General features: G+C 42.0%; 1 protein-coding gene across 3 annotated transcripts in view; it reads left to right on the top strand.

Annotated features, from left to right (window-relative positions):
• The window catches only part of Eogt (EGF domain specific O-linked N-acetylglucosamine transferase), a 36,074-nt gene that overhangs the window by 5,275 nt on the left and 3,712 nt on the right, over positions 1-27,087 (top strand). For all 3 annotated transcript variants that reach the window (XM_042679943.1, XM_042679941.1, XM_042679942.1), the window contains exons 5-17: positions 1,994-2,094; positions 3,161-3,269; positions 5,123-5,217; positions 6,251-6,355; positions 10,669-10,775; positions 14,731-14,834; positions 17,606-17,698; positions 18,031-18,102; positions 18,194-18,280; positions 20,171-20,239; positions 22,978-23,039; positions 24,771-24,890; positions 26,474-26,576. In XM_042679943.1, coding sequence (XP_042535877.1) covers positions 1,994-2,094; positions 3,161-3,269; positions 5,123-5,217; positions 6,251-6,355; positions 10,669-10,775; positions 14,731-14,834; positions 17,606-17,698; positions 18,031-18,102; positions 18,194-18,280; positions 20,171-20,239; positions 22,978-23,039; positions 24,771-24,890; positions 26,474-26,576 — 1,227 coding nt within the window. The remainder of the gene's footprint in view (positions 1-1,993; positions 2,095-3,160; positions 3,270-5,122; positions 5,218-6,250; positions 6,356-10,668; positions 10,776-14,730; positions 14,835-17,605; positions 17,699-18,030; positions 18,103-18,193; positions 18,281-20,170; positions 20,240-22,977; positions 23,040-24,770; positions 24,891-26,473; positions 26,577-27,087) is intronic.

Below are 27,087 nucleotides of genomic sequence, written 5' to 3'. Positions count from 1 at the left end.
TCAGGGCCTAGGTACTGTCCCTGAGCTTTTTGGCTCAAGGTTAGCCATATCTCCACTTTTGTACTTTTTTTTGTTTTTTGGTCTCACAGACATTCCTGCCTGGGTTGTCTTCGAATTGGGATCCTCAGATCTCAGTCTCTTGAGTGACTAGAATTACTATCGTGAGCCATCAGGGCTCTCCTCTTACCCATTTTTAAAAGGGTGCAATTGAGACCGGCTTGCTGGTTGTGCTTTACAACTTGAAATGGAAGGTAGAATTCCTTCTGCTGTCATCATGAGCCAGTCATTATCTTTATCTAATACTGCTAAGTGACAAAATTGGCTTAAATGTCCTAGTCACAAGGGTGAAACTTAAAATCAAATGCACCCCTGGAGTAAATTGGCAGCCAATATCGTCTGTATATTCCCTGAATGAAGCAAATTTGGAAAGAGCACATGTTGTTCAAAGGAAAAAAAATTCACACCTCTTCTTTTTTCCACCACACTTAAAGAGGTCTCTTAGCACTTAATTTCAGTAATGATGCCCCAGCCTCTGTCTCCAAATAATTAAGCTGGTGGGCTTGGAAAGGCCTCAAAGGCGAGCACATTATGAGGCTCTGGGCGGCCTTGGAGATCAAAGCTGGGCATGAAGTGGCATTTCCTTTCCCATGGTGCTGGCACAGGAAGCAGATGGAAAAACAATCCTGGAAGCAGGCCAGCTTTGCTCCTGGGCCCTTACAGAGGAGGAGCACTGGCTGGCAGCAGCTGTGTCCCTCAGGGCTGTGGTGTGTTGACCTTGCCCGGTGTCTCTGACCTTAATTGATGACTAAAGGAGCGATCCATTTAGTTCAACTCTGTTTTGGATAACAGAAAATTCCCTTCGGTTTCCCCCCCCCCGCCTCCCCGCCCTTTTTTTAGGGACTGATTTTAGAATGATTTGCTCTCTGAGAAGGGTAGCTTTTAAAAGCTCCTTCAAGAAGTTCCAATTCCACACTGGTCTTTGGCAGTCTAGGTAAATAAGGCTTTTGATGGGAGAACTGACGAGACAGTGAGAAATGACCATTGTAAGAACGTTGAGACTGTCCAGGCACCAGTGGCTCACACCTGCAATCCTAACTACTTGGGAGGCTGAGAATGGTGGGAACATAATTTGAAGCCAGCCTGGGAAAAGAAATTCATACACCCTCTTTTCTCAACCCATAGCTGGGTGCAGTATTGTGCACCTGTCATCTCAAGTTATGTAGGAGGCTGAGATTGGAAGGATCCAGGGCAGCCCTGGCGAGAAAAGTCCATGAGACTCCATCTCCATAGAGGGAAGGTGGGTATAGTTGTGCATGCCTATCATCCCAGCCACCTTGGGAAGCTTAAAATAGGTGGATTAAGGCTCAGGCATATGCCCAGGCAAGACCCTATCCTAAAAATGACCAGTAAAAAACAGGTTGGAGGAGTGGTTTAATGGGTATCATGCCTTCCCCTTCCCCCCCCCTCCTCCTCTTTCCTTCTTCCCCATTGCCCCCCTCCTCCTCCTCTGCCTCCTCTTCTTCCTCTTCCTCCTCCTCCTTTTTCTCCTTCTCCTCCTTCTCCTTCTTATTCTTCCTTCACCTCTCTTCTCCTCCCCTTCTTCCGCTTCTCTCCTCCCTCTCCTTCTGCCATTCCTTCTCCTTCCCTCTCTCTTCCCTCCCCATCCTCCTCCTCCTCCTTGTTTTTGCTCAGAGCTTTTTGCTGGTTAATTGGAGATAAGAATTTGTTGACTTTTTTTTTTTTGCCTGAGCTGTCTTTGAACATCGCTGTCTTTGAACATCAATCTTCAGATCTCAGCCTCTTGAGTAGCTAGGATTAGATGTGAATCGCCAGTGCCTAGCCTTGGTCACTTCTATCATATGCATTTTGTTGTAAAATATAAATGTTAAAGGTCTATGAAGGTTTACTTTCTTAGTGGAACAAAAGAAAGCCAAGAGTCTTCTCTAAACATTAGAAGGAAGACCAATCTAAATGTCTACACTCTATGTTCTAGAAACACTTAACAAATCTAAAGTCCTGCTGGGGTTATGAGAAATCCTGCAAACCAGAGTTCAGATTTGGTTACCCTGTCTGCAGCTACGTGGACCTGGGATGGTAAGTTTCTGTGTAGATTCACTCCTTTCTTTTCCTGAACTACATATTGATGTCCTCATTCTCAGCCAGAATCTTTTATGGTTAGATCATGGTTTGTTTTTTTTTTTTTGGGTCTGGTCGTGGGGCCTGAACTCTGGGCCTGGGTGCTGTCCCTCAGCTCTTCATCTCAAGGCTAGCACTCTACCACTTGAGCCACAGCGCCACTTCTGGCTTTTTTTCTTATGTGGTGCTGAGGAATCGAACCCAGGGCCTCGAGCATGCAAGGCAAGTGCTCTACCACTGAGCCACCTTCCCAGCCCCTAGATCATGGTTTTTTAGATATTATTTTGCTTATCCAGTCTTGAATTCAACTTGAGTACCTCACACTGGGGTAGAAATCTGTCATTTCCTCTACCAGAGGGGAGAAAACCACTGGGCTAAAGACTCCTCCCCCACTCTTGCTCTACTGTACAAGCTTAGAAGATAAATGGATGCTTTCCTGTGGGTTGTGGAAGGAAGTGACAACTATATTTAGTACTTCCAATGTATGCAGAGTCAAAGGGTGAAGAAAAATACAGTAGCCAGGAGTTCCTGATGACCCTGAGCTCAGAAAGTTCTGTTTTCTCTTTTCATTAGAAGGGATCAAATCTATAATTAACTTATTATATAGTAACTTGATGTACAGAGGGATAGTTGTGGGCAAACTATAATAAGATCAAATGAATTCGAAGAAGAATAAAATAGACTTCTAGCAATTGAACCTGTAGAAAATAAGTTCAAGCCAGTCCCTGGTGACTCACTCCTATAATCCTAGCTACTCAGGAGGCTGAGATCTGAGGATTGTGGTTTGAAGCCATCTGGGCAAAAATGTCTATGAGACTCTTATCTCCAACTAACCAGCAAAAAGCTAGGAGTAGAGTTGTGACTCAAGCATAGAGTGCAAGCCTTGAATAAAAAAGCCAAGGGAGAGTGTAAGGCTCTGAATACAGGTGCACGCATACACACACATACACATGAAGTTTAAGTTCCAGGAAAAGGAAAAAAAAAAACCTCAGAATCTTTTTTTTTTTTTTTTTTTATAAAATAGGACGGACACCCTGGAATCGGCAGCTGACATATTCTGGAAACAAGCTGACTTTGGCTACGCCAGGGAGCGACTGGATGGAATGCATGCACTCTGCCAGCCACAGGAAATGGTGTGTTTAGCGCTACAAAGAAGCTTTATCACATAGACTGTAATAGAAAAACAAGATAAGTGGTACAATGAAAGGAACCTCTCAGTTTCGTTTATTGGCTTAGAATTTTTTTGACAAGACCCTACACGACAAGTCTTATCATGTAGTTGAGCCTAGCCTTAACCTTTTGGCCTCTCTGGTGCTGGGATTATCAGTATACTCCACCATCTTGGGCTCAGAATTTTATTTAACATCCTAAAATAAATCATTTGTTTTCTTTGGAAGCCTTGTTCTCATTTTCACATATACATCAGATAGTCGTATTTTGAGGCAGCTGAAATATATTTTTTAAAAATGGAATCCTTCCTTTCCCCATCATATATACTAACGAAGAGAAATTGAGCAGGATATCAGTGGCTCATGCCTGTAACTACTCAGGAGGCTGAGATCTGGAGGATCACAGTTTGACAGTATCTCAGGCAGAAAACGCTGAGAGACTGTCTCCAATTAACCAGCAAAATTTGGGCTTAGAGGGGTGGCTCAAATAGTAGAATGCCAGCTGTGAGCAAGCAAGCTAAGTGTTAGTCCTTGAGTTTAAATTCTCTGGCAGAAGGAAGGAAGGAAGGAAGGAGAGGAAGAGAGAGAAAGAAAGGAAGAAAAGAGAGACTGAAAGACTCTTAACAAATGCCTTCCCAGATCATTTGGGACTGGCAATGTATCAAATGTTTGCTTACCACTTGATTGTTTGAAGAAAGCTTTTCTGTATATTGTCTAGTTTGAGTCTCACAAGCCTTACAGTAGATACAAATGATACACTGATACAAATTTGTGTGTGTGTGTGTGTGTGTGTGCATGTGTGCATGTGTGCATGTGTGCCTGTACATGTGCGTGCGCGCTATTACTGGGGCTTGAACTCAGGGCCTAAAAGCTGTTGCTTAGTTTTTTCCACTTCTGGCTTTGTTTGATGGCTAGTTGTAGTCAGAGTCTTAGGAACTTTCCTGCCTGCTTGACTTTGAACCAGGGTCCTCAGATCTCAGCCTCCTGAATAGCTAGGATTACATGAGTAAGCCATAGGTGCCAGGCTCTGATAGAATTTTCAAGAGTAGAAAACAGGGTCCTCACAGGAGCTGAGCAACTTCTCCATTGTCACTGGATATTTGAGAGAAAAATAATCAAAGAACATTTAAATGCCGAAATAAAATCCAGAGCAGGGAAGTTTTTGAAGCACCCCCTTCTTCGAGTACCGATTAGATTGGTTGAAATTGAAACGGGCTCTGCAGTTGACTTCAGTTATTTTGTTCTCTATGTAGAGAGAATCACTTTCCTGTTAATGTTGAGATGGTGACTCTTACAGGCTTATGGGAAGCTTTGCAGAAAGTACCTCTTATTAAAATAGGCAAACTGTCCTTGTTTGTAGCCTTGCATTTAAATGTCTTCTTCTTGTGCATTCTTGCTTGTTTTCTTTGGCTCATCTTTGAAAAACATCTTTTCAACATAGCTGAGGGTAGTAATGGTTCTGGGTAATTTTTTTGTAAAGGAAAGTGAACTGAATCATATATATATAACTTCTGGCTCTAACTCTTGAAGCCAAGCTGGGTAGGCAGTGCAAACCTGTAATTCAAACTCACAGGAGGTAGAAGCAGGTAGATTATAGGTTTAAGGCTGTCCTGTGTTACATAGTGAGACTGTGTCAAGAAAATAAAATTATGTCTCAAGAAAAAAAATTGAGACAATTCAAGACAGAGGTAGGCTGTGGAGTGACTGTCCATCATTTTGGGCGGGTTCACACTGCCAACATGTCTAGTAGAGTCTGCTACTCCTTGCAATGTTAATTCACTGCTTTGTATTTCTTTTTTCTCCTGACCTTATTTCAGAGCGATTCAAGTCTGGTATGTTCCCGTTACCTTCAGTACTGCAGAGCAACTAACCTTTACCTTGACTTAAGGAGCATCAAGAGAAATCATGACAGGTACTTACATGATGATACTAGAATATAGCCAAAGTTTGAAGTATGTTTAGGTCCCGGCTACACGCTGGATTGACTTCTTCATAGTAAACTAGCTGAGGAGTTGGGCAATGGGTAAAGGAATAGGGACTCCGATTGGTTTGGAGTTGATTGTGTTGTGGTCAAGTCGAATCCCTTATATGATTCTCCTACTTTTGAGTTGCTTTTCCATTTTCTATTTTAAATACAGCCTTGTTTCCCTTAATGATGGCAATGCATTATGAAAATGCATTGTTAAAGCCAGGCACTGGTGGCTCATACCTATAATACTAACTGCTCAGGAGGCTGAGATCTGAGGATGGTGATTCAAAGCTAGTCTGGGCAGAAAAGTCCATGAGACTCTTATCTCTAATTATACACCAAAAAGCTGGAAGTAGAACTGTGGCTCAAGTGGTAAAGTGCTAGTCTTGAGCAAAATAGCTCATTGATAAAGAGTCCAGGCCCTGAGTTCAAGTTCCAGGACTGGCACCAAAAAAAAAAAAAAAGAAAGAAAAAGAAAAGAAAATGTATTGTTAGGTGACTTTACTGCTAGGTAAATATCATAGAGTATACTATCACAAACTAGGATAGCCACATTGCTACTTGAGATGTGGTCTTAGGGGAGCACCATCACGAATCCAGTTCACGGATCAGATGTGTTTGGGAGGCCAGTAATTCCCCTTAGTTACAACACAGAAGTTTGAGTCATGAAAACAATATTCTGCTGAGCACTGGTGGCTCATGCTTATAATCTTAGCTACTCAGGAAGTTCAGATCTGAGGATCACAGTGTGAAGCCAACCCAGGTAGGAAAGTCCATGAGACTCTTATCTTCCATTAACCAGTAAAATGCCAGATGTGGAGCTGTGGCTCAAGAGATAGAGTGCTAGCCTGGAGTGTAAAAGCTAAGGTAGAGTGCCTAGTCCTGAGTTCAAGCCCTAGGACTGATATCAAGCACCACCCTCCCCCCGAAAAAAACCAGAAAAAACCAACTCAACTTTATTTATATTATATACTAGATTCAAAGAAGATTTCTTCAAGAGTGGTGAAATTGGAGGACGCTGTAAACTTGATGTTCGTGCATTGATGTCTGAAGGTCAGCACAAAAGTCCCCTGCAATCTTGGTACATGATTATTTTTTCTTAAAACATATGTTTTAAAAGTATTTCCTTTTGCTTTTGATGCTTCAACTTTTGGGGAGGATTCTTAACTGGAAATCCTCAATTTGTACACACTTTTGTTTCTAAAGTGTGATGGTTACAGTTGAGCTCCTCATTTGTCTCTGAAGTGAATATATGTTTATAAAATGTTGGGAAGTATCATATAGTATTTATTATTTGTAAATGAAAGGAAAAATCCATTCAAAATGAATTCTTATTAACTCATATTTGCTACATGTATTTTAGGGAAAACTCTTAATTTTTTTGTTATTATCAAGGTGATGTACAGAGGGGTTACAATTATATAAGTCAGGTACTGAGTACATTTCTTTTTGGACAGTGGTTCCCCCCTTCTCTTGATCTTTCTCAGTTTTTCCTTCCCATCCCAACCCATACATTGCACATTTAATTTTCAACATAGTGTCTAGTGAGTACCACTGCTGCATTTGTCTACCCAACCTTTTTCCCTCCATTTCTGTGCCCCGCTTACCCCTCCAAAGACAAATACATGAATAAACAAGACAAAAAGAAAAGAAAACGAAAACAACCAAGAAAAGCCCTCTTGTTTTCATTTCAATAAATGTCACATAATCAGAAGCACATAGGCACTGTGCTTTTGTGTTTCTCTCTTAAGAGTATCCTCCTTTGATCTCACTGTGGGAATGCTGTATAATTTATCTGCATATGAGAGAAAATGTGTCATTTGTCTCTCGAGCTTGGCTCACCTCACTTAACATGATTTGTTCTAGATCCATCCATTTCCCTGCAAATGATATAATATTCTTTCTAATGGCTGTTTAAAATTCCATTGTGTATAGGTACAGTTTTTTTTATCCACTCTTGTAGGGCATCTGGGCTATATCTGTAACTAGGCTATTGTGAATAGTGCAACAATGAACATAGATGTGCAAATGTCTTTATCATATTCTGACTTGTAATATTTTGGGAAGATGTCCAAGAGTGGTCTGGCTGGGTCATGGGAAAGTTCTATGTTTAGTTTCTTGAGGAACCTTCCAACTACCATCCAGAGTGGTTGTATTAGTTTACATTCCCACCAGCAGTGCAATAGGGTTCCTTTTGGGGAAAACTTTTGAAAATGTGCATGGATTGAAATATATAATAAAGATACAAAAAGTGGGGTTTGAACTCAGGGCCTTACCCTTCCACTGGACTTTTTTGCTTAAGGCTGGTGCTCCACTACTTGAGCCATCTCCACTTTCCTGCTTTTTGGTGGTTAATTGGAGATAAGCATCTCACGAACTTTCCTGCCCAGGCTGGCTTTGAACCATGATCCTCAGATCTCAGCACCCTAAGCAGCTAGGATTAGAGGTGTGAGCCATCGACATACTCACAAGCTTCTCTTATGTAATGTTAGTTTTCCAGGCCTAGCTTCCATGTTGAGAAAAATAATCTGTGCTTCTTTAATTCGGTGCAATGAAGTTTCCCCTGTAACGTAACAGAAGTTTGCAACAGATACTTCCTGTATTCTATTGAGTGTTTTCATTCCGTGTGTGTGTGTGTGTGTGTGTGTGTGTGTGTGTGTGTGTGTGTGTGTACACAGCTCAAGGTGAGCACTCTACCATGTTGAGCCACAGTGCCACTTCTGGTTTTCTGGTGGTTAATTGTTGCTAAAAGTACCATGGACTTTCCTGCCTGGGCTGGCTTTGATCTCAGCCTCCTGACTAGCTAGGATTACAGGCGTGAGCCACTAGTGCCTGGCTCATTCCTAGTATATTTTGAAATCTGACTCCATATCATAGTTCTCTGCGGTTATTTCTTGCTGTGTAGCACATTATTCCAATTATACTTTAGGGGCATTTGTATATATTGTCTATGGCTGTGTAACAAATGACTGACTGATACAGACACAAATTGAAAACCTGCCTCTGATGGTCCAGATTTGCAATCAGCTTAACTAGGGCTCTTGTGAGGTTGAAGTCAAATGGTTGGCCAGGGCTGTAGCCAGCCATCTGTAGACTCAACTACACCTAGAAAATGTATTTCTAAGCTCACTCAGGGTGTTGTAAGCCTCATTTCCTCTCTGATTACTGGCCAGTGAATGCAGTTATTACTCCATGGTTCTCATAGCAGTTCTGCTCACAGCAAGACAGCTAGCTTCTGAGGCAGGAGGTGTCAGAGAGCATGTGCTCAAGACAGAGGCCACGGCGTTCATATAAAGTCCTCTCAGGTGTGAACTATGCTCCCTTCTCCTGGGTTCTCAGTTAGAAATGAGCCACTAAATTTTGCCTGAAGTCAAGGGCACGGAATGAACAACGACCTCTTTGAGAAAGAAATACGAAGGAATCTGTGGACGTATTTTTTAAATTAATATACTTTATTGTTATTATAGAGGTGTTGTACAGAGGGTTTACAACAACATGAGTCAAGTAACGAGTACTTTTCTTTTCTTTTCTTTTTTTTTTTGCCAGTCATGGGGCCTGAACTCTGGGCCTGGGCGCTGTCCCTCAGCTCTTCAGCTCAAGGCTAGCGCTCTACTTGAGCCATAGCGCCGCTTCCAGCCTTTTCTGTTTATGTGGTGCTGAGGAATCGAACCCAGGGCCTCAGGCATGCAAGGCAAGCGCTCTACCACTGAGCCATGCTCCCAGCCCCATGAGTCCGTTTCTTTTCGTACAGTGTCTTCTATCCCCTCGCTCTCTCCCAGCCCCTGCCTCCCACCTCCGCTCTCGAGCTATATACTTCACTTCATCATTTCCAATGGGTTACACTGCTGCACTTTTTCACCCTATTTTCCTTGAGTTCTACCTCGCAAAGGTATACATGTGAATACACCAAACATAAGAAAAAGAGGACGGAATCACCAGAAAATAAAAAAACTGAAACCTTAAACTTTTTAAAAAAGAAAGGAGAGATCTCTTGTTTCCATAGTGTATGTATATATGTATAGATATAATTTTATGTAAATATGAAGAGGCACTTAGGCATTGTGCCTTTGTGTTTTTCGCCTAAGAGTATCCTCTCTTGCTTTCATTGGTGTATCTAGAGTCCTGTGCAATTTATCATAATCCAGTGTATTTTAGAGCAAATTTCTGCATGTCAGAGAGAACATGCATTGTTTGTCTCTCTGAGCTTGGCTTACCTCACTTAACATGATTTGTTCTAATGGTGGACATGTTTTTGAAGCTATCATGATATTTTTGATATTGCATTTGAGCTTTTTGTCTTTTTGTGGTCGATAGTGGGGCTTGAACTCTGGGCCTAGCACTGTCCCTTAGCTCTTCAGCTCAAGGCTAGTGCTCTATTACTTGAGCTACAGCGCCACTTCCAGTTTTCTGGTGGTTTATTGGAGATAAAAGTCTCGGGTATGGGAAGGTGGCACAGTGGTAGAGCGCTTGCCTTGCATGCCTGAGGCCCTGGGTTCGATTCCTCAGCACCACATAAGCAAACAGAAAAAAAGCCGGAAGTGGCACTGTGGCTTAAGTGGTAGAGCGCTAGCCTTGAGCTGAAGAGCTGAGGGACAGCGCCCAGGCCCAGAGTTCAGGCCCCACGACCAGACCCCCCCACCAAAAATGTCTCATGGACTTTCCTGCTCAGGCTGGCTTTGAACCGTGATCCTCAGATCTCAGCCTCCTGAGTAGCTAGGATTACAGGTGTGAGCCACTGGTGACTAGCTTGTTATTGCCTTTGAAAAGGATCTGTTTGATACAAATATATTTACATGTAATGTGAGCACAAGGATGAAGAGTTAAAGATCTTCATGTAAATTCTAGGTAGCTCTTCTCACATGCTTGTGTTTATCTTCTTTTGTTTGGAAGAATATTCTATCATGTAGCTTCGAAAGACCTTTTGGAGAAATAGACTTCCTGTTCTTTTAAGAAGTTTATCTTTGTGTTGTCTTTCTGAGGTACTAGATATTCAGGGGATGCAATCTTTTCTCAGAATCCAATAATCTACCATGAGACTCTTTCTGGTCTTGTCTTTTCTGGCCCTTTGAGTCTCCCAATAGACAGAACCTTGTCCCAGTGTATATAGCAAATCTTGTTGCTTCACTGGTAGACTATTAAACCAGTCTAATATGTAAGTTCTTTTTTGGTGTTTTAGATTTCCATTATAACTGTCTTGTACATTAGGGTGAAATTTAAAATAGATTTGTTCCTGTCTTTACATTAAAACTGGTATCAAGCTATATAAATGAAGAGTTCATGTCTTGTTCATACTAGAAATAAAAGCTGCCTGCCCAGTGATAGATCCTCATTTACAACATTGCATTGGGGAGTTTGGAGGAATCACTGAAATTATATCACAATCCATCTTTCCAGGTTTGCTGAGCTACAAAGCTACACTCAGCTCAATTTCAGACCTATAGAAGATGCTCAATGTGATGTTATTATTGAAAAACCGACTTATTTCATGAAATTGGATGCAGGTGAGCAGTTAGTCTATTGGTATTATCTGTTATTACAACTTATCAATATGTAACTGTTTGTCATTTATATATTGGCGAATGAGACTATTTTTTTCTCTGTATGTAGCAGTCTTTTTTTTTTTTCCTTTTCGTTCTGGTCCTTGGGCTTGAATTCAGGGCTGTTCCTGACTTTTTGGCTCAAGGCTAGTGCTCTATCACTTGAACTTCTGGCTTTGTTTTGAGTAGTTTACTGGAGATAAGAGTCTTGTGGATTTTCCTGCCTAGGATGGCTTTGAATCATAATTTTCAGATCTTGGCCTCCTTAGGATTACAGGTATGAGCCATAGGTGAATATATGTAATTTTTCAATGAATATTTTAAGGCTTTTTTCTTCCCTGAAGTAGAACAAGTTTGAACTTCTAGTTATGTGTTACTATTGATTTTATAGAAGAAACTTTCATTTTTATAGCAAGTGGCTCAATCACAATCAGAAGATGAAGCTAGACATATGTGTACTTTTTGTAACTAAATTTGTTCCATCTGATTTCTATGGGTTTAGAGTCTCTCATTATGGTGTGTGTGTGTGTGTGTGTGTGTGTGTGTGTGTGTGTGTGTGTGTGTGTGTGTGTGTGTGTGTGTGTGTGTGTGTGTGTGTGTGTGTGTGTGTGTGTGTGTGTGTGTGTGTAGGGGTGGTCCTGAGCCTTGAATTCAGGGCTTGGGTGCTATCCTAAGTCTAGCACTCTACCACTTGAGCCATAGCTCTGCTTCTGGCTTTTTTGGTGCTTAATTAGCGATAGGAGTCTCACCAAGTTTCTTGCCTTGGCTGGCTTCAAACCATAAGCTTCATATCTCAGCTTCTTAAGTATCTGGGATTACAGGTGTGAGCCACTAGTGTCTGGCTTCAATATGATTTTTTTAAAAAAAATTTAATTATCAGACTTCTGTGAATCAGAAGGTGGTTACCTCTTATGCTTACTTTGTATTACTGTTTCCATGACTAAAGAAAAAACAAATTGTTTAAATAGGGATACAGGTGGACCCATTGCAACAATGAGATCTATAAGTTGTTAAGTCGAAAAACGAACTTTACAACTTTGGTGTGTGGTGGGGGGGGAAGGGAGGTGGGGGTGGAGATGGGAAGGGATGGGAAGGGGAAACAAATGAGGAGGCATCAATGCTAGATAAGAAATGTACTCATTACCTTGCTCATGTAATTGTAACTCCTCTGTATAGTATTTTCACAGTAAAATTTTTTTTTTGTCCTGGAAGTTACCACTGCAGTCTATTTTTGTAAATACATGAGAATGATTTTGCTATTTATGTTGGCAGCCTCTAGGTCTGGTAAACTTGTTGCCTGGGCGAGAAGAGACACGCTGTAGGGTATCATGTCACTCATCCTGAGTGACAAAGATTACTGTGCAGTGTCATATCAAAATTCATAAGAGGCTGGGCCTACGATGAAATATAGAAAGCCTGCTACTATAAATATTCAAGGATTAGCATAATTTATTGATCATAGTTTTAGTGTGCTCTGTCTTCTGAAGTCATAATTCTTATATTACAAAGGGTTAGATTCAGAGATCAGACAAGTTTACGTCTCTGAAAGACCAAGTGAAAATGCTATGTTCAGGGTTCTAACTCATTTTTATAAATATGCAAATTTAAAAGGGGGCAAAGAAGGTGCTGTGATCTGCCTACAAAAGAGGCAAATAATGTGTTAACAGTGACATTTATGCAGATCTTATGCAATAAAGTATGTAAAGTGGGAATAGGAAGCAAAGGTAGACATGCACTATTTCTTTCCTATAATCATTACTTTTTTTTTCCCTTCTAATTTACACTGTCATCCAATTTTCCTTTTTTTAACTTTTACCTTGGGAGAATGAGCTTTCTATGGGACAAAATTTAGTAGGGTGCACATTTCTCCAGGATGAAGCCTATGTTTGGTACCTCATTTATAAATGAGAATTTATGAATGTTTTGTGGTAGAAATATTATTGTGTACACAACTATAGTTCTCAGCCAATGAACACACTAAATGTTACCTGGAAGCAAATGTGAGCTTTGTGGTTCACCTGGGGAGAGGGGGATGTGTTCCATGAGAACTTTATTTTCTTGTTAATTGGAAAATATGTTCCTTCCCAAGACTTTCCTGGAGGAAAAACTTGAACTTTTCCAAACATTTATGTAAGATTCCAGCCTGCAAAAGAAGTAGGGGTTGGGGCTGGGAATGTGGTTTAGTGGTAGAATGCTTACCTAGCGTGCATGAAGCACTGGGTTCGATTCCTCAGTACCACATAAACAGAAAAAGCTGGAAGTGGTGCTGTGGCTCGAGTGGTAGAGTGCTAGCCTTGAGAAAAGAAGCTCAGGGACAGTGCCCAGGCTGAGTTCAAGCCCTAGGACTGGGAAGAAAAAAGAAACTGGGTGTTTTCACTCTTTTGTTTCTGGCACACAATATTATTATTCTCTGTGGAAATGAGGTCAGAATATTTTGCAGTTTCTGCGTTTAAGACTCACTGGCTTTCTTTTTTTCTCAGCTTTTTCCTTCCTTGAAAATGCATGAGCTTGTTTTTTAATTCTTTTCCTTCTTTCCTTCCTTCCTTCCTTCCTTCCTTCCTTCCTTCCTTCCTTCCTTCCTTCCCTCTTTCTTCCTTTCTTCCTTTTTTCCTCCATCCTTCCCTTCCTCCCTCTCTCTTTCCTTCTTTCTTTTTCCTTCCCTCACTCCTTTCCTCCCTCCTTTCTCTCCTTTCTCCCTTTCGTTCTGGCAATATTGGGGTTTAAACTCAGGGCTTTGCTCCTGCCACTCTTGACATATCACCAGCCTGAAAAGTCATGTTTTGCATGTCACTTCTTTGAACATCTTCCCATCTAGGATTTCTATTTCTAGGTTGACTTCCGGGTGATGCATTCCTAAATCAAGGGGTGCATGCTCTCTTTCTCTTTGGTGACTTGAGTGAACTTATGAATAGTGACAGCCTCAGTCCTCTCTACTCTGTCTGAACTGGGAGGCCCTCCACAAAGGTCTTCCCATGAACCTCGGGGATCAGCACTCAAAGGTGCATCCTCACCAAGTTGGCACTTACTCATACTGTTTCCTATCCTATAGGAGAAATGGGCTTGAGAAACATACCTAAGTACCTTGCCTATGAGCAACTGAGCTAGGACTCACCTGGTTCTTCTGATTCCAGTGTTTATATTCCTTCAGTTACTTCAATTAGAGGACTAGACGTTCACTTCTTTTAGTTGTTTAGTGTTTGCTCAAGAGAATGGTATGAGCAAACATGGTACAAGAATGAAAACTGGCAAATATTAGTAGTTGCCAGTGTTCTTTATGCTTTTAAGGCCAGGGCTTATTTGATTGATTTTCTTTTTCTTTTTCTTTTTTTTACTGCCAGTCCTGAGGCTTGAACTCAGGGCCTGGGTGTTGACCTTTAGCTTGTTTTGCTCAAGACTGGCACTCTGCCACTTGAGCCAAAGCTCCACTTTTGGGTTTTTTTCTGGTTAATTGTAGATAAGAGTCTCACAGACTTTCTTGCCTGGGCTGGCTTTGAACCAGCTAGGATTACAGACATGAGTCCCTGGCACCTGGCTTGTTTGATTTATTTTTAAGAAAAAGAGCAATCCTAAAGAATAATGATTAATCTTCTGGACACTGACTAGAGTTAGGTGCATTTCGAGTTTAATAGGCTGACACATTCTTTCTCCAGGGCCTTACTGATCATTTGCTACTTATTATATATAAAAAAGTGAATTTCTGACTTTCTGAACAAGTCATCTAAAAAGTGTGTTTGAACCCGATACCTTTGTAAGTTGTGTATAAAGCATTTCAATTCTGGAAAAAAAAATCCCGCCCACCTTGTTTTCTCCCATTATTTAAAAGTTTACCGAACGCTGAGCAATGGGTATAGCATAGAATCTGCTCATTCCTGTGTTCTTTGGGTTTCATTAACATAGCTTTCTTTTGTTCCCATGCCAGGTGTGAACATGTATCATCACTTCTGTGATTTTCTCAATCTTTATGTCACTCAGCACATGAACAACTCCTTCAGCACAGACGTGTATGTGGTGATGTGGGACACGGTGAGTGAGTGTGCCTTCTGCTCCAGCCCTGTCACCTTGCTCTGTCATTCTGTAGCTCTGGCCTTGTGAAACAAATACGTGTCTAAGACACACATTTAAATATACACATGTATTCACACTCATGCAGGCAAGTGCCCCCACACACAAATGTACGTGTGCTTCTTTGCTCTCCAAAGCAGTGGACAATTTTCCCCCCTTTATTAGTAGGTGGAGATTCCAAGAGCAAAAATTCAGCCTGGTTGTTTCAGAATTGCTGTGAGGGAGATGCTGGAAAATGCTCATCTGCCCCACCTCTAATGCACATTGGGAGAGCTGCTATGGAGTTTGTCCTTTGGAATTTATTGTTTGCTTTTTTTTTTTTTTTTCTTAAGGACTAGAGCTTGAACCTAGAGCCTCACACATTGTAAGCAAGGCTCCACCACCAAGCTACACTCATTATCTCTGTCTTTGCTAATAGTGGCATGCGCCACATGCCACATTGTGCTGTATATTTCAGCTTGCTGTTCAGGACAAGTCTTAGACATGTATATAAGCATGCATGCATATATACCTGCTATCAGTTTTCAGTATGGTATGTTTTTCCTTCTTCCTGTCTCTTTTTTCTTAGTAGCACTGGGGTTTTGCACTCATGACTTTACACTTGCTAGGCAAATGTTCTACTACTTGAGCCATGTCCTAGCTATTTTTTTACATAGTGCCTTGAACTTTTGTCTGGACTTGGATTGAGATCCTCCTACTTCTGCCTTTGGAAAAGCTGGAATGATGACTTTCATGCCTGGCTTGTTTCTTCTTTTCTTTTCTCTTTTCTTTCTTCCTTTCTTCCTTTTTTTGTGTGCCAGTACTGGGGCTAGAACTCAGGGCCTGGGCTCTATCCCTTACCCTTACCTTTTTTTTCCCCTCAAAGCTAACTTTCTACTACTTGAGCCACAGATCTTCTGGCTTTTTTGGTGGTAAATTGGAGATGAGTCTCCTGGACTTTCCTGCCCAGGCTGGCTTTGAACTTTGGATCCTCAAATCTCAGTCTCCTAAGTAGCTAGGATTACAGGCATGAGCCACCAGTGCCTGGCTCTGATGCATACTGTAAACCATCCTGTGCTATATAATCACTGCATTGTGAAGGATATGCAAGTGGCTGTATTATTGTATCATCCAAGGAGTATGGTGTGGTTTCTAGATAGGGGAACAGTAAAGGTTATTTACTGTAAAGACTCTTTTAAAAGGCATCTTATTTGATTTGACGTGTTTTATCTCAAGAAATTGTCTAGAATTTACTTCTTTCAATTGCCCTTTATTTGTTACTGAGCCAGAACTGTAATAATCCCAGCTCTGTAACTCAGCAGCTATGCAATTTAGAAAAATTTACTTAAATGTGTTTTATTTTCTGTGAGAAGGGCCGTTATTTGAACAGCATTCGAGAAATACCTAAGGAAGGAATTTTGTCTTAAATCACTATAACTGCTCTAAATAACTTTAAAGTAATGATACTATGTGCAAAATAAAAGTTTCAAAATTCACAAAGTAAGGCTACAAAGATAAAAGGTTCTATATAATGAGTGTAATAAGTGTAAACTTTGAATAGAACCTCAGAACATGTATTTCTGATTTTTCTTAGCTGAATATTTCAATCTAAGTTACACCATTTTGAAATTAATTGATTTCCTTCTTTTGGATGTAGGAGTTCATAATTAACTTACATTTTCCAAACAGAATGTGTTTTGAAATATCTGAGAGACATCTCTTATGGTGCTCATGAGAGTCAAGGCTGCAATCACGAACTGAGTTTAATCCCAACTCCATAGCCCAGCTGCAATGCAATTTAAACAAATTACTTAAATTTGTGTCCCAGTTTCCTCATCTACAAGAGGGATAAAAATATTAGCTAGCTCATTAGGCTTGTGGGTCTGTTTACAGAGTTAATATTAATGGCTTCCTAAAGTGCTTGGTACATAAGAACTGTGCCCAGTTAGTAGTTATATAATGTTATTATGATTAGCTTCATCAATGTTAATGGGGAATTATCATGTGTTTTTCATTAATTAATGGAGAGAATCTCTTATGGCTACGTATATTACATCTTTAATGTTAAAGCTTTTAATCCATTTTCATGCTTTGAAATTTCTTTCCAAACTTGATTTGTTTACTCTGCCAGTTTTTGCTATTGAGCATGTCAGTCTGTGTGTGTGTACGTGTGTGTGTTGTATTTACCTGTGATATGGATATGGGTAGAAAGTTAACAAAAAAAACTCACAATTATAATTTAAGAGACGAGAAACCTAAGCCAGGCACCAGTGGCACTCCTGAAATCCTAGCTTCTTAGAAGGCCTCAACCTGAGGATTGAAGTTCAAAGCTAACCCAGGCAGGAAAATCAATGAGACTCTTATCTCCAGTTAATCACAGAAAAAGCCAGAAGTGGAGCTGTGGCTCCAAGTGGTAGAGTGCTAGCTTTGAGAAAAAAGAATTCAGGGCCAGTGCCTAGGCCCAGAGTTCAAGCTCCAGGATCGAAGAAACAAAAAGTGAGACTCTAAGGAGTTAGAGCAGAAAACCAAACACTACTGACACTAACAGTAGAGCCGTAGTGGTTTTTTCTGATGCTGTTTCACCCATTAGGCATTTGCTTAGGCCCAAGGTGAAGATCCATTTGTTCTTGGGAGCTGTTTGTGGCCCACAGTGGAAGCTGACACCAGCAGCCTTATCCGGGTGTTTCCTCACATCTCTGAGCAGCCGCGTCAGGCCCTTTCATTGCCCTAACTTAGCTTGTTTCCACCTGCAGAGTTCTTATGGATACGGTGACCTCTTCTCTGACACCTGGAAAGCATTTACGGATTATGATGTCATACATCTGAAAACCTACGATAGCAAAAGGGTACTGGAAACTTTACTGAAGTCTTCGTAGTAAGCAACTGTGGTATACCCATGTCTTACTCTTGTGATACTTATTAAATTTGAATAACAGTTAGCTATTACCACTCATTTCTGATTTCTGACTCTTGTTGTTTTTAACCATGTAGCTTTCTTACCTTTCTGTCAGGCTTCCACAAATGTGAATCTCACTCTCTTTGAAATAGGATGCTATGCAGACAATTCTGATGCAAACCAGAGACTGATTAAAATGTAGTTTGAAAAAATTAGGCGAGTGATTTTGGTGTCAAGGTGTAAATGATCTTCTCTTATGTTTTAAAATCTCTTTATTCCTAGGTGTGTTTCAAAGAAGCTGTTTTTTCCTTACTGCCCCGCATGAGGTACGGGCTCTTCTACAACACCCCTCTGGTAAGCACTTGCAGATAATACTCGTGTTATTCAAAACATCGGAAATTGGAATGCAGTGGTGCATGTTGTAATACTGCTGCTTATGTTTTAGATATCTGGCTGTCAACACACTGGCTTATTCAGGGCCTTCTCCCAGCACGTGCTGTATAGACTGGGCATCATCCAAGAGGGACCTCAGGTAAAGGACACAGGATGGGCTCTAAGGTGGCCTTGTTTACATCCCCAACAAAAATCAGTGCTACCATTCCTGAGGGGGCGGGGAAGGAGGCAGTTGTTTTCTGTGTTAATATTTTCAATCCAGAGTCATTGGAATTCAGGTATCAAAAACCGTTAAGGGGCTGGGTGCTGGTGGCTCACGCCACTCAGGAGGCTGAGATCTGAGGATTGTGGTTCAAAGTCAGCCTTGGCAGGAAAGTCTGTGAGACTCTTATCTCTTATCCCCAATGAGTTGGACATGGAGCTATGGCTCCAGTGGTAGAGCAATAACCTTGAGCACAAAAGCTCAGAGACAATGCCCAGACTCTGAGTTCAAGCCCCAGGCTATTGCAAGACTGAGCTTTTTTCCTCCTTTGTTTTGGTCCTATTTCTCTACCTTCTGCTAAGCTCCTATCTAACACACACACACACACACACACACACAACACACACCTCTGCTAAGGAAAAAAACCCTCAAAACCATCTCAGCTAGGTGATGGTGGCTCACACCTGTAATTATAGCTACTCAGGAGATCTGAGATCTGGGGACTGAGGTTCAGACCCACTCTAGGCAAGTAAACCTCTTACCTTCAATTAAACCATCAAAAAGAAGCAGAGGTATGATTTAAGTTACTGAGTGTCAGTCATGAGCTAAAAAGGTTGAGTGAGTGAGGGGCTGGGAAGGTGGTTCAGTGGTACAGTGCTTGCCTTGCATGCATGAGGCCCTGGGTTCAGTTCCGCAGCACCACATAAGCAAAAAGAAGAAAAGCCGGAAGTGGCACTGTGGTTCAAGTGGTAGAGCGCTAGCCTTGAGCTGAAGAGCTGAGGGACAGAGCCCAGGCCCAGAGTTCAGGACTATGACCAGACCCCCCCCCCCCCAAAAAAAAAAAAAGTTGAGTGAGAGTGCCAGGCCCTGAGTTCAAGTCCTAGTATTGTGCACACACACACACACACACACACACACACACACACAAATCTACCAACCAACATCCAAACAGTGTAATGAATAGCTTTTGTCTTTTATGACTAAAGTCAATCTGTTTATATATTTTACCATCACTTAATAATGGTACATATTTCATAATAGAATGTGTAATGATCAAAGCAGGGTACTTCAGACATGAAAATGGGGCCAAGAAACTTGAGGGGAGGGGTGGGGTTGGGATAGATGGGGAGGTGAATGATGGCAGGGGTGACGTTGGTCAAGATGCTTTGTTGACATAAACTGACGTGTTGAGTAGAAACCCCTTTGTATAACTAAAGATTATGAACAAAATTTAAAGTTAAAAAACAAGGTACTTAGCACATGAGTTGCTTCTGACATTTATCACATCTTTCTGTTCAAGCACAATGAAAAATCTAGCTGTTTGAAAATATATAATCAATTTTTATTAAAGTAGTGAAGCTTAATCCTCCTCTTTCATTATTTTTTGTGACCATTAGCCAGCCCTTTTCTAGTCTCCCCTCACACCATTTTCAGCCTCTGGCATCCACTTTTCTATTTTTCTACTTCCATGAGATCAACTTTTTTAGCCTCCACAGAGGACTGCAGTAATGTCTGTCTATGCTGACTTATTTTACTTAACATGATGTCTTCTACGTCTATTCATGTGGCTACAAATGACAGTGTTTAATTTTTTTAATGACTGAGTAATACTCCATCATGCATGCAGATCACATTTCCTTTGAAAGCGGAAACTTTTTTTATTCTCTGGAAGAATGACTTAAGAATCGGGCTGAAAACCTCATCACTGCCTAAGTGTGTTTTTACTGGGCTGCATTTCTTCATGAAAATCCCACTTTAGGTTCATTTGTTCACACTTCAGTGTTGGCACAGGTTGCAGTGTCATTTTGTCTTTCCATTTTATTACAGGATGGAAAAATTCGAGTCACCATTCTTGCTCGGAGCACAGAATACAGGAAAATACTAAATCAAAATGAGGTGAGTTTTTGGGTGTGCACTTTTCCTATCACAGTACCCTTGTCTTCCTATGACTCGTGAGCCTGGCTTTTCACATCCCATTCAAAGTTTTGATATGAAACTACTAGTTTTTAGGAGAGGTGGGTCTGGTAAATGGTCTAGCATGGCCATTGGATATAAGTACCTAATGGAGGTCACCAACCGTTGATGCTCAAATCAACTTTGCTTTGTTCCCCTATAACCAACTCAGAGTGGAAAGTGACAGAAACAGAACCCTGCCCTGAATGTAGCAGATCATGAAATATTTGTCCTCACATCCAACAGTTGAGGAATTCTAATCATGATTAGGATTCTTTATAGCCAGAATTTACATGAACCTTGGTCTTTTAATGAGGAGAGGTTCCTTATAAAAAGAGACAATCCCACAGCACTGGGATCCCTGTGTCACAATTTCTAGCCACACCAGAGAGGTGGCTATGTGCTGTCCAACATCCCCTATCAGTCTGCAGCTGTTGAATGTGAGCAATATAGTCAAGGAAGTCCAGGGACTGGAGAAATTTTGTTTATGTAGCTCTGTGTGTGTGTAGCAGGAATTAGATGGTATTCACTGTCTGTTGCTCTCCATCACACAAGAGCAGAGTACCCTGGTTAAGATCATAGATTGGGCACCGGTGGTGCACCCCTGTGATCCTATCAACTCAGAGGCTGAGATCTGAAGATCGAGGTTCAAAGCCAAATGGGGCAGAAAAGTCTGGGAGATTCTTCTCGCCAATTATCCAGCAAAAAGTCAGAAGTGGAGGTGTGGTTGAAGCAGTAGAGTGCTAGCTTTGAACAATTAAAACCCAAACAAAGGAGTAGGACCTTGAGTTCAAGCCTTAGTACTGGTGCATATATGCATATGCACTCTCTCTCTCTCTCTCTCTTTCACACACACACACACACACACACACACACACACACAAAGATGACAGATTCTGGAGTCAGAGGACCTAGATTTAATTTGGGCTCTGCATTGTATGCTGGAAGGTTGTTTTTTTTTGGGGGGGGTGGTCCAGTCGTGGGGCCTGAACTCAGCCTGGGCACTGTCCCTCAGCTCTTCAGCTCAAGGCTACTGTTCTACCACTTGAGCCACAGCACCACTTCTGGCTTTTTTTCTTTTTTGCTTATGTGGTGCTGAGGAATCGAACCCAGGGCCTCATGCATGCAAGGCGAGCGCTCTACCACTGAGCCACCTTCCCAGCCCCTACGCTGGAAGTTTTTAACTCCTCTAAGCCTTCCCTGTCTCGTTTACAAAATGACCAGCATAGCAGTCACATTACTGACATGGTATGATTGTTACATGAATACTTAGTAGGCTTAAGGTACCTTGAAAATGCCTGCTTTATGGAAGTGTGTGTGTGTGTGTGTGTGTGTGTGTGTGTGTGTGTGTGTGTGTTTATGGAAGTGTGTGTGTGTGTGTGTGTGGTGCTGGCGAAGGAACCCAGATATGCACACTAGGCAAGCACTCCACCATTGAGCTTCACCACTGCCCCAGTGCTGGGGCTGTCGCAGTATCGTATATGGTGTGTGCTGCAGGCCTCTTGTTTGTACGCAAGTTCAGAACTTGCTGAATGGTGGTGATCTGCAGTGTTGAGTTGCACTAGCCTGCTTGCAAGGGGTGTGGAGAACTGTGGCTATGATTTTGGTAATACATTAATTATGTTTTGTTACCTTCCGTTTGCTAGAAGACTAATCATTTTTCTTTCTTTCTTTTTTTTCTTTTTTCTTTTTGGCCAGTCCTGGGGGCCAGTCCTGGGGCTTGAACTTGAACTGGGCATGGTCTCTGAGCTTCTTTTGTTCAAGGCTAGGACTCTATCACTTGAGCCACAGAGCCACTTGCGGCTTTTTCTGTGTATGTGGTGCTGGCTTTGTGTGTGTATGTGGTTTCAAAACCCAGGGCTTCATGCATGCTAGGCAAGCACTCTACCATTAAGTCACACTCCCAGTCCCGACTAATCATTTTTCTAGGTAGAATTATTGAAGTGGGGTGTGTGTGTGTGTGTGTGTGTGTGTGTGTGTGTGTGTGTGTGTGTGTGTGTGCATGTGCATGTGTGCATGCATGTGTATGTATACTTGAGCTTGAAGTCAATGCCTACACGCTGTTCTTTAGCTTCTATGCTCAAGGCTGGCACTCTACCATTTGAATCACAGCTCTGTTTCTGGCTTTTTGATGCTTAACTGGAGATCAGAGTCTCAGAGACTTTCCTGCCTGGGCTAATTTTGATTCTCAGTCCTCAGATCTCATCCTCCTTGGGTAGCTAGGATAACAGACATAACAGGATAACAGCTGGCATCAGGCTGAAATGTTTTTCTGTCAAGATTTCAGCAAAGTGCTTCAAACAATTGTCTGAAGCAGGATGTGGAAGGGAAGAAATTTTACTGTAGCATCTGGAACATGGCAGGAACAATCCACACAGATTGAAAGCTGCAGGAATAACTAGCAAATGATGGTGATGGCAGCCTCCAGTGCTGGGTATCGAGTGCTGTGCCTCTGGGCTGTGGCTCCTCAGCCTCCTCACACCCAGTGTTTTGCAAGGTTAGTCGGGTCATGTGCTCAAGAGCCAGGATTTGACCTCAACTAACACCCAGAACCACGGACCTAAAAGATGATCAATGTCTGAAAAATATATGCAAAAATGTCAGAAATATTAGGCTTCTGGAAGGAAGGTACAACAGAAAAGGAGGGAAAGTGGTTCTACTTTGTGTCTTTGTTTGTCCAGCTTGTGAATGCGCTGAAGACAGTATCGACGTTCGAAGTCCAGATTGTCGATTACAAGTACAGGTGAGTTACAGTCACCCCTGGGCAGGTGCTGTACACTTTTGCTTCAATGAATTCATGGTGGGTCACAAGTGGGGGCTGTTGGCAGGTGTAGAGAAAGGACAGTCACACACCAGTTGGTGAACAAAGTGGACAAAACCCTCCAGTATACATGGTGGCCTGGAGTTGTAGGGTCTGATATTGTGACATTGTCTTTCTTACTCAAAAGAAGTGGTGAGTCCAGGTTTGCATTTGAAATTTCTAAAGACTTAAAATTTGGCAGGTAGTTCTGAATTAAAAAAATACATTGTAGGCTTTATTGACTTTGCTAGCTACAAAGTTTCAACTGTTCCCCTAAAATTATTTCTAAGAGAATAATTTCAGGGTCATAGAATAGCATGAGAATTAAAAAAATTATTTTCATTTATTTTAAAGTTTTTTGTTTTTGTTTTTTGTCAGTTTTGAGGGCTAAACTCTGGGCCTGGGCGCTGTCCCTCAGCTCTTCAGCTCAAGGCTAGTGCCTTACCACTTGAGCCACAGCACCACTTCTGGCTTTTTTCTGTGGTAATGAGGAATCGAACCCAGGGCCTCATGTATTCGAGGCAAGCACTCTACCACTGAGCCAACTTCCCAGACCCCTCTCCCAGTTGCTTTTGTAGGAGCACAGATCCTGGTTGTAGTCTGGTGTTATGCAAGATATGAAGGGGAAAGATAAAAGGGAAAAGGAAAAGTTCTTGTCTCTACTCCTCGCTCAGCCACAATTACCAACCTGTTTCCCAGATGTGTGATAATGAATAGTTTGTGTCATGTTAAAACTGTTAACTGGGTCCCGCACCAGTGGCTCACACCTGTAATCCTATTTATGAGGCTGAAGTTTAAGAATCATGGTTTGAAGCCAGCCTGGGCAGGAAAGTCTATAAGACTCTTATCTCCAATAAACCACCAGAAAACCACTCAGAAAAAGCTAAAAGTGATGCTGTGGCTCAAGTGGTAGAGGCTCAAGTTCAAGGCTCAGGATCAGAAAAAAATAAAAAATATGTTTCCTGGAAGCTGGTGGCTCACACATGTATATCTTAAGGACTCAGGAGGCTGAGATCTGAGGGGCTCAGTTTAAAGACCACCCAGGCAGAATAGGCCATGAAACTCTTATCTCCAATTAACCATTAAAAAGCCAAGAATGGAACTGCAAAGGTAGAAGGATGCTTTGATAGTCTCAGAGATTATTTTTATATTTTATGTGAGTCTTTGGTGATATTAGAATTGAACTCACTCTACTCCTTGAGCCATGTCCCCAGCCTGCTGAGATTATTTTAAATCTACTTAGTTGGCACTAGTAACTCACATCTTGAGAAAAGAAACTTATTTTTGTTTAATAAAGATCCTTTTATTACCTTATGGAAACTTTTTAGTTTAAATGAAATTCCAAGCACAGGCCTAGACAGAAAAACCATGATTTTTATTTATCTCACATAACTAGTGCAAAAAAAGGCTGGAGACATGGCTCAGGGGTAGAGCATCTGCTTAGTGAGGAGACCTGAGTTTAAAACAAAGAACAGAAAGACAGGTGAGCTCACTTTGAAAAAAAAGGTCAAATTAGTAAGGAATGAAGTTATTCATTACTAGAGTGTGCTTGAAATTGGCAAGAAGGTAGATGCGGCGTGTGATTGGAACCAGCCTATCTGTGTGTGTCAATATTGTTCATGATCATGCATGGTCTTTCCTTCTTCATCTCTCCTGGGCTGTTCTCTGTTACAGAGAGCTCGGGTTTTTGGATCAGCTGAGGATCACACACAACACGGACATATTTATCGGAATGCACGGAGCTGGTCTCACCCATTTACTCTTCCTTCCAGACTGGGCCGCTGTGTTTGAACTGTAAGTGTTTGACGGCAGCTTTCTACCGAGACAAATAGTAAGGCTAAGCCTTAGACGTGCTTTAGATGTGGGTGTATGATTTCCTGACTGACTTCATTCTTATTTGCCTCTCCTAACTGTGAGCTCCTCCCTACAATCAGTGTTTAGTGTTACTGTGTTGTCATGCTTACCCAGCATGCACTGGTCCTGGGTGTGATGTACAACCCGAGAAAAAGAGAGACAGAGACAGAGACAGAGGTGAGGAGAGAAATAGAGAGAAACAGAGACTGAGAAAGGAGGGGAGGGGAAAGAAGAGGGGAAAGAGAAGGGAGGAGAGGGAGAAAGTGGGGGGGAGAGGGAGAAAGAGAGGAGTGAGAGAGGAGAGAGAAAGAGACACAGAAAGAGACAGAGAAAGGAGGCGAGGGGAAAGAAGAGGGGGAGAGGGAAAGAAGGAGGGTGCGAAAGGAGGAGAAAGGGGGAGAAAGAGAGAGGAGAGAAAAAGAGACAGAGACAGGGAAAGGAGGGGAGGGGAAAGAGAAGGAGAAGGGGGAGAAGGAGAAGGGGGAAGGGGAGAGGAGAGAGAGAGGAGAGAGGGAGGGGAAAGAGGAAGAGAAAGGGGGAGAGAGGCAGGGTAAAGGAGAGAGAGAGGGAGGAGAGACTAATAGTTGTTTAGTAGTCACTAATCAGGGAAATGGGCCCTCAGGAGTGAAAATGATTTAGCCACCGCATCCCTCTGACTCAGTGATAAGTTATGGAACAGGGTTAATAACTCGACTTTTGATACCAGGCCTACCTTGGGCTTCTGAGCTACTGGTAGCAATTCGCCTTATTTCCTTTTCCCCATTGTGTCTGAATACCTTGATGGTTCTCCTTTCCCTGTCCTTTCCTTATACTGGGATTTGAACTCGGGAACTCAGGCGCTCTAGGCAAGTGCTCTACCACTTGAACCATGCCCCGGCTCTTTCTTAGCTATTATTCAGGTAAGGCCTTGTGCTTTTGCCACGTCGGCCTCAGACTGTGATCTGCCTCCTGCCACCTCCCAAATAGTTGGGGTTATAGGAGAGTGCTTACACAACTGGCCTTTTGTTGTTGTACTGGGGTTTGAACTCAAGGCCATGAACTTGCTAGGCAGGTGCTTGACTCCTTGAGCCATATCTCTAGCTCCCATGTTCTGCTTTACAAAACATGTAAAAATAACTATTAATGTGGTAGGCAGATAATTGTGGATTCATCCTCCTAGAGGATGAAGTGATGGATGGAAGGAGGCTAGTGGGGAAATGTACCAGGGACAGTGGAGCTCAGTAGACCTGGGATGCTTGCCTCACGTGTGAACTAGCTGTGCAACCTTGGATGTGTTCGCTCCCCAGTCTACTTCCCCAAGGAGAAAGACATCTTACAAAGTAGTATCAGGTTCATGGGCAGAAGGACCTGTTGAGTAAAGCTATTCCTCATCTCTCTGTGTTTGAAAAGTTAAGGTAAGGTTCTGATCATGTTAATATATATGTATATGCATACATATATATGTATGCACCCCCCCTCCCCAAGAATGGCTGATCAGGAGACAAGTTGATCAGGTGACAGGTTGATCACCCTTGTGTGCTTAGATACAACTGTGAAGATGATCGCTGCTACTTAGACCTGGCCAGGCTGCGAGGCGTCCACTACATCACATGGCGAAGGCAGAACAAAGTATTTCCTCAGGATAAGGTAAAGTTCAGCTGCAACTCACCTTGTCTGCAGTTTTTATGTGGCTTCCACTGTCCAGTTATTAAAATAGGGTCTGTGGGGGGAGGCAATCATTGGACTTGAAAGATGAACTATTTTCTAAAATAAGAGTTGGATTTTTATCTTTGCCGATGGGAGACAGTTGTCATGTTGGGAAGGCAGTGTGGGGCGTACGGAGATCTAATAGACTGTGTTTATCGCAGGGGTCAGTGAACTGCAACTCTGTGGGAGCAAAGCTGGCCCGCCTGCTGTTTTTGTAAATAAAGTTTTATTGGGATCAGGTTCACCTATTTATGGCTTGTCTGTGGCCAAACTCAGTAATTGACTGAGTACTTATAGTTGGGGCAGAGCTGAAGGTGTTTATTACTTGCTTGAAGATATTTACATTCTCTCTGCTCTATCTCCCTCTCCCCCTTTCCCTCTCTCCCTTCCTCTTTCTCCTCTCTCCCCTTTTTCTCCTCTTTTTCCCTTCTTTTCCCTCTCTTTCCTCCTT

Source organism: Dipodomys spectabilis, unplaced genomic scaffold (genome assembly GCF_019054845.1).
Source record: "Dipodomys spectabilis isolate Male_0828 unplaced genomic scaffold, ASM1905484v1 ptg000054l, whole genome shotgun sequence".
NCBI lineage: Eukaryota > Metazoa > Chordata > Mammalia > Rodentia > Heteromyidae > Dipodomys > Dipodomys spectabilis.
Note: the sequence above shows the minus strand (reverse complement) of the source record. Positions and strands in the feature narration are given on the sequence as shown.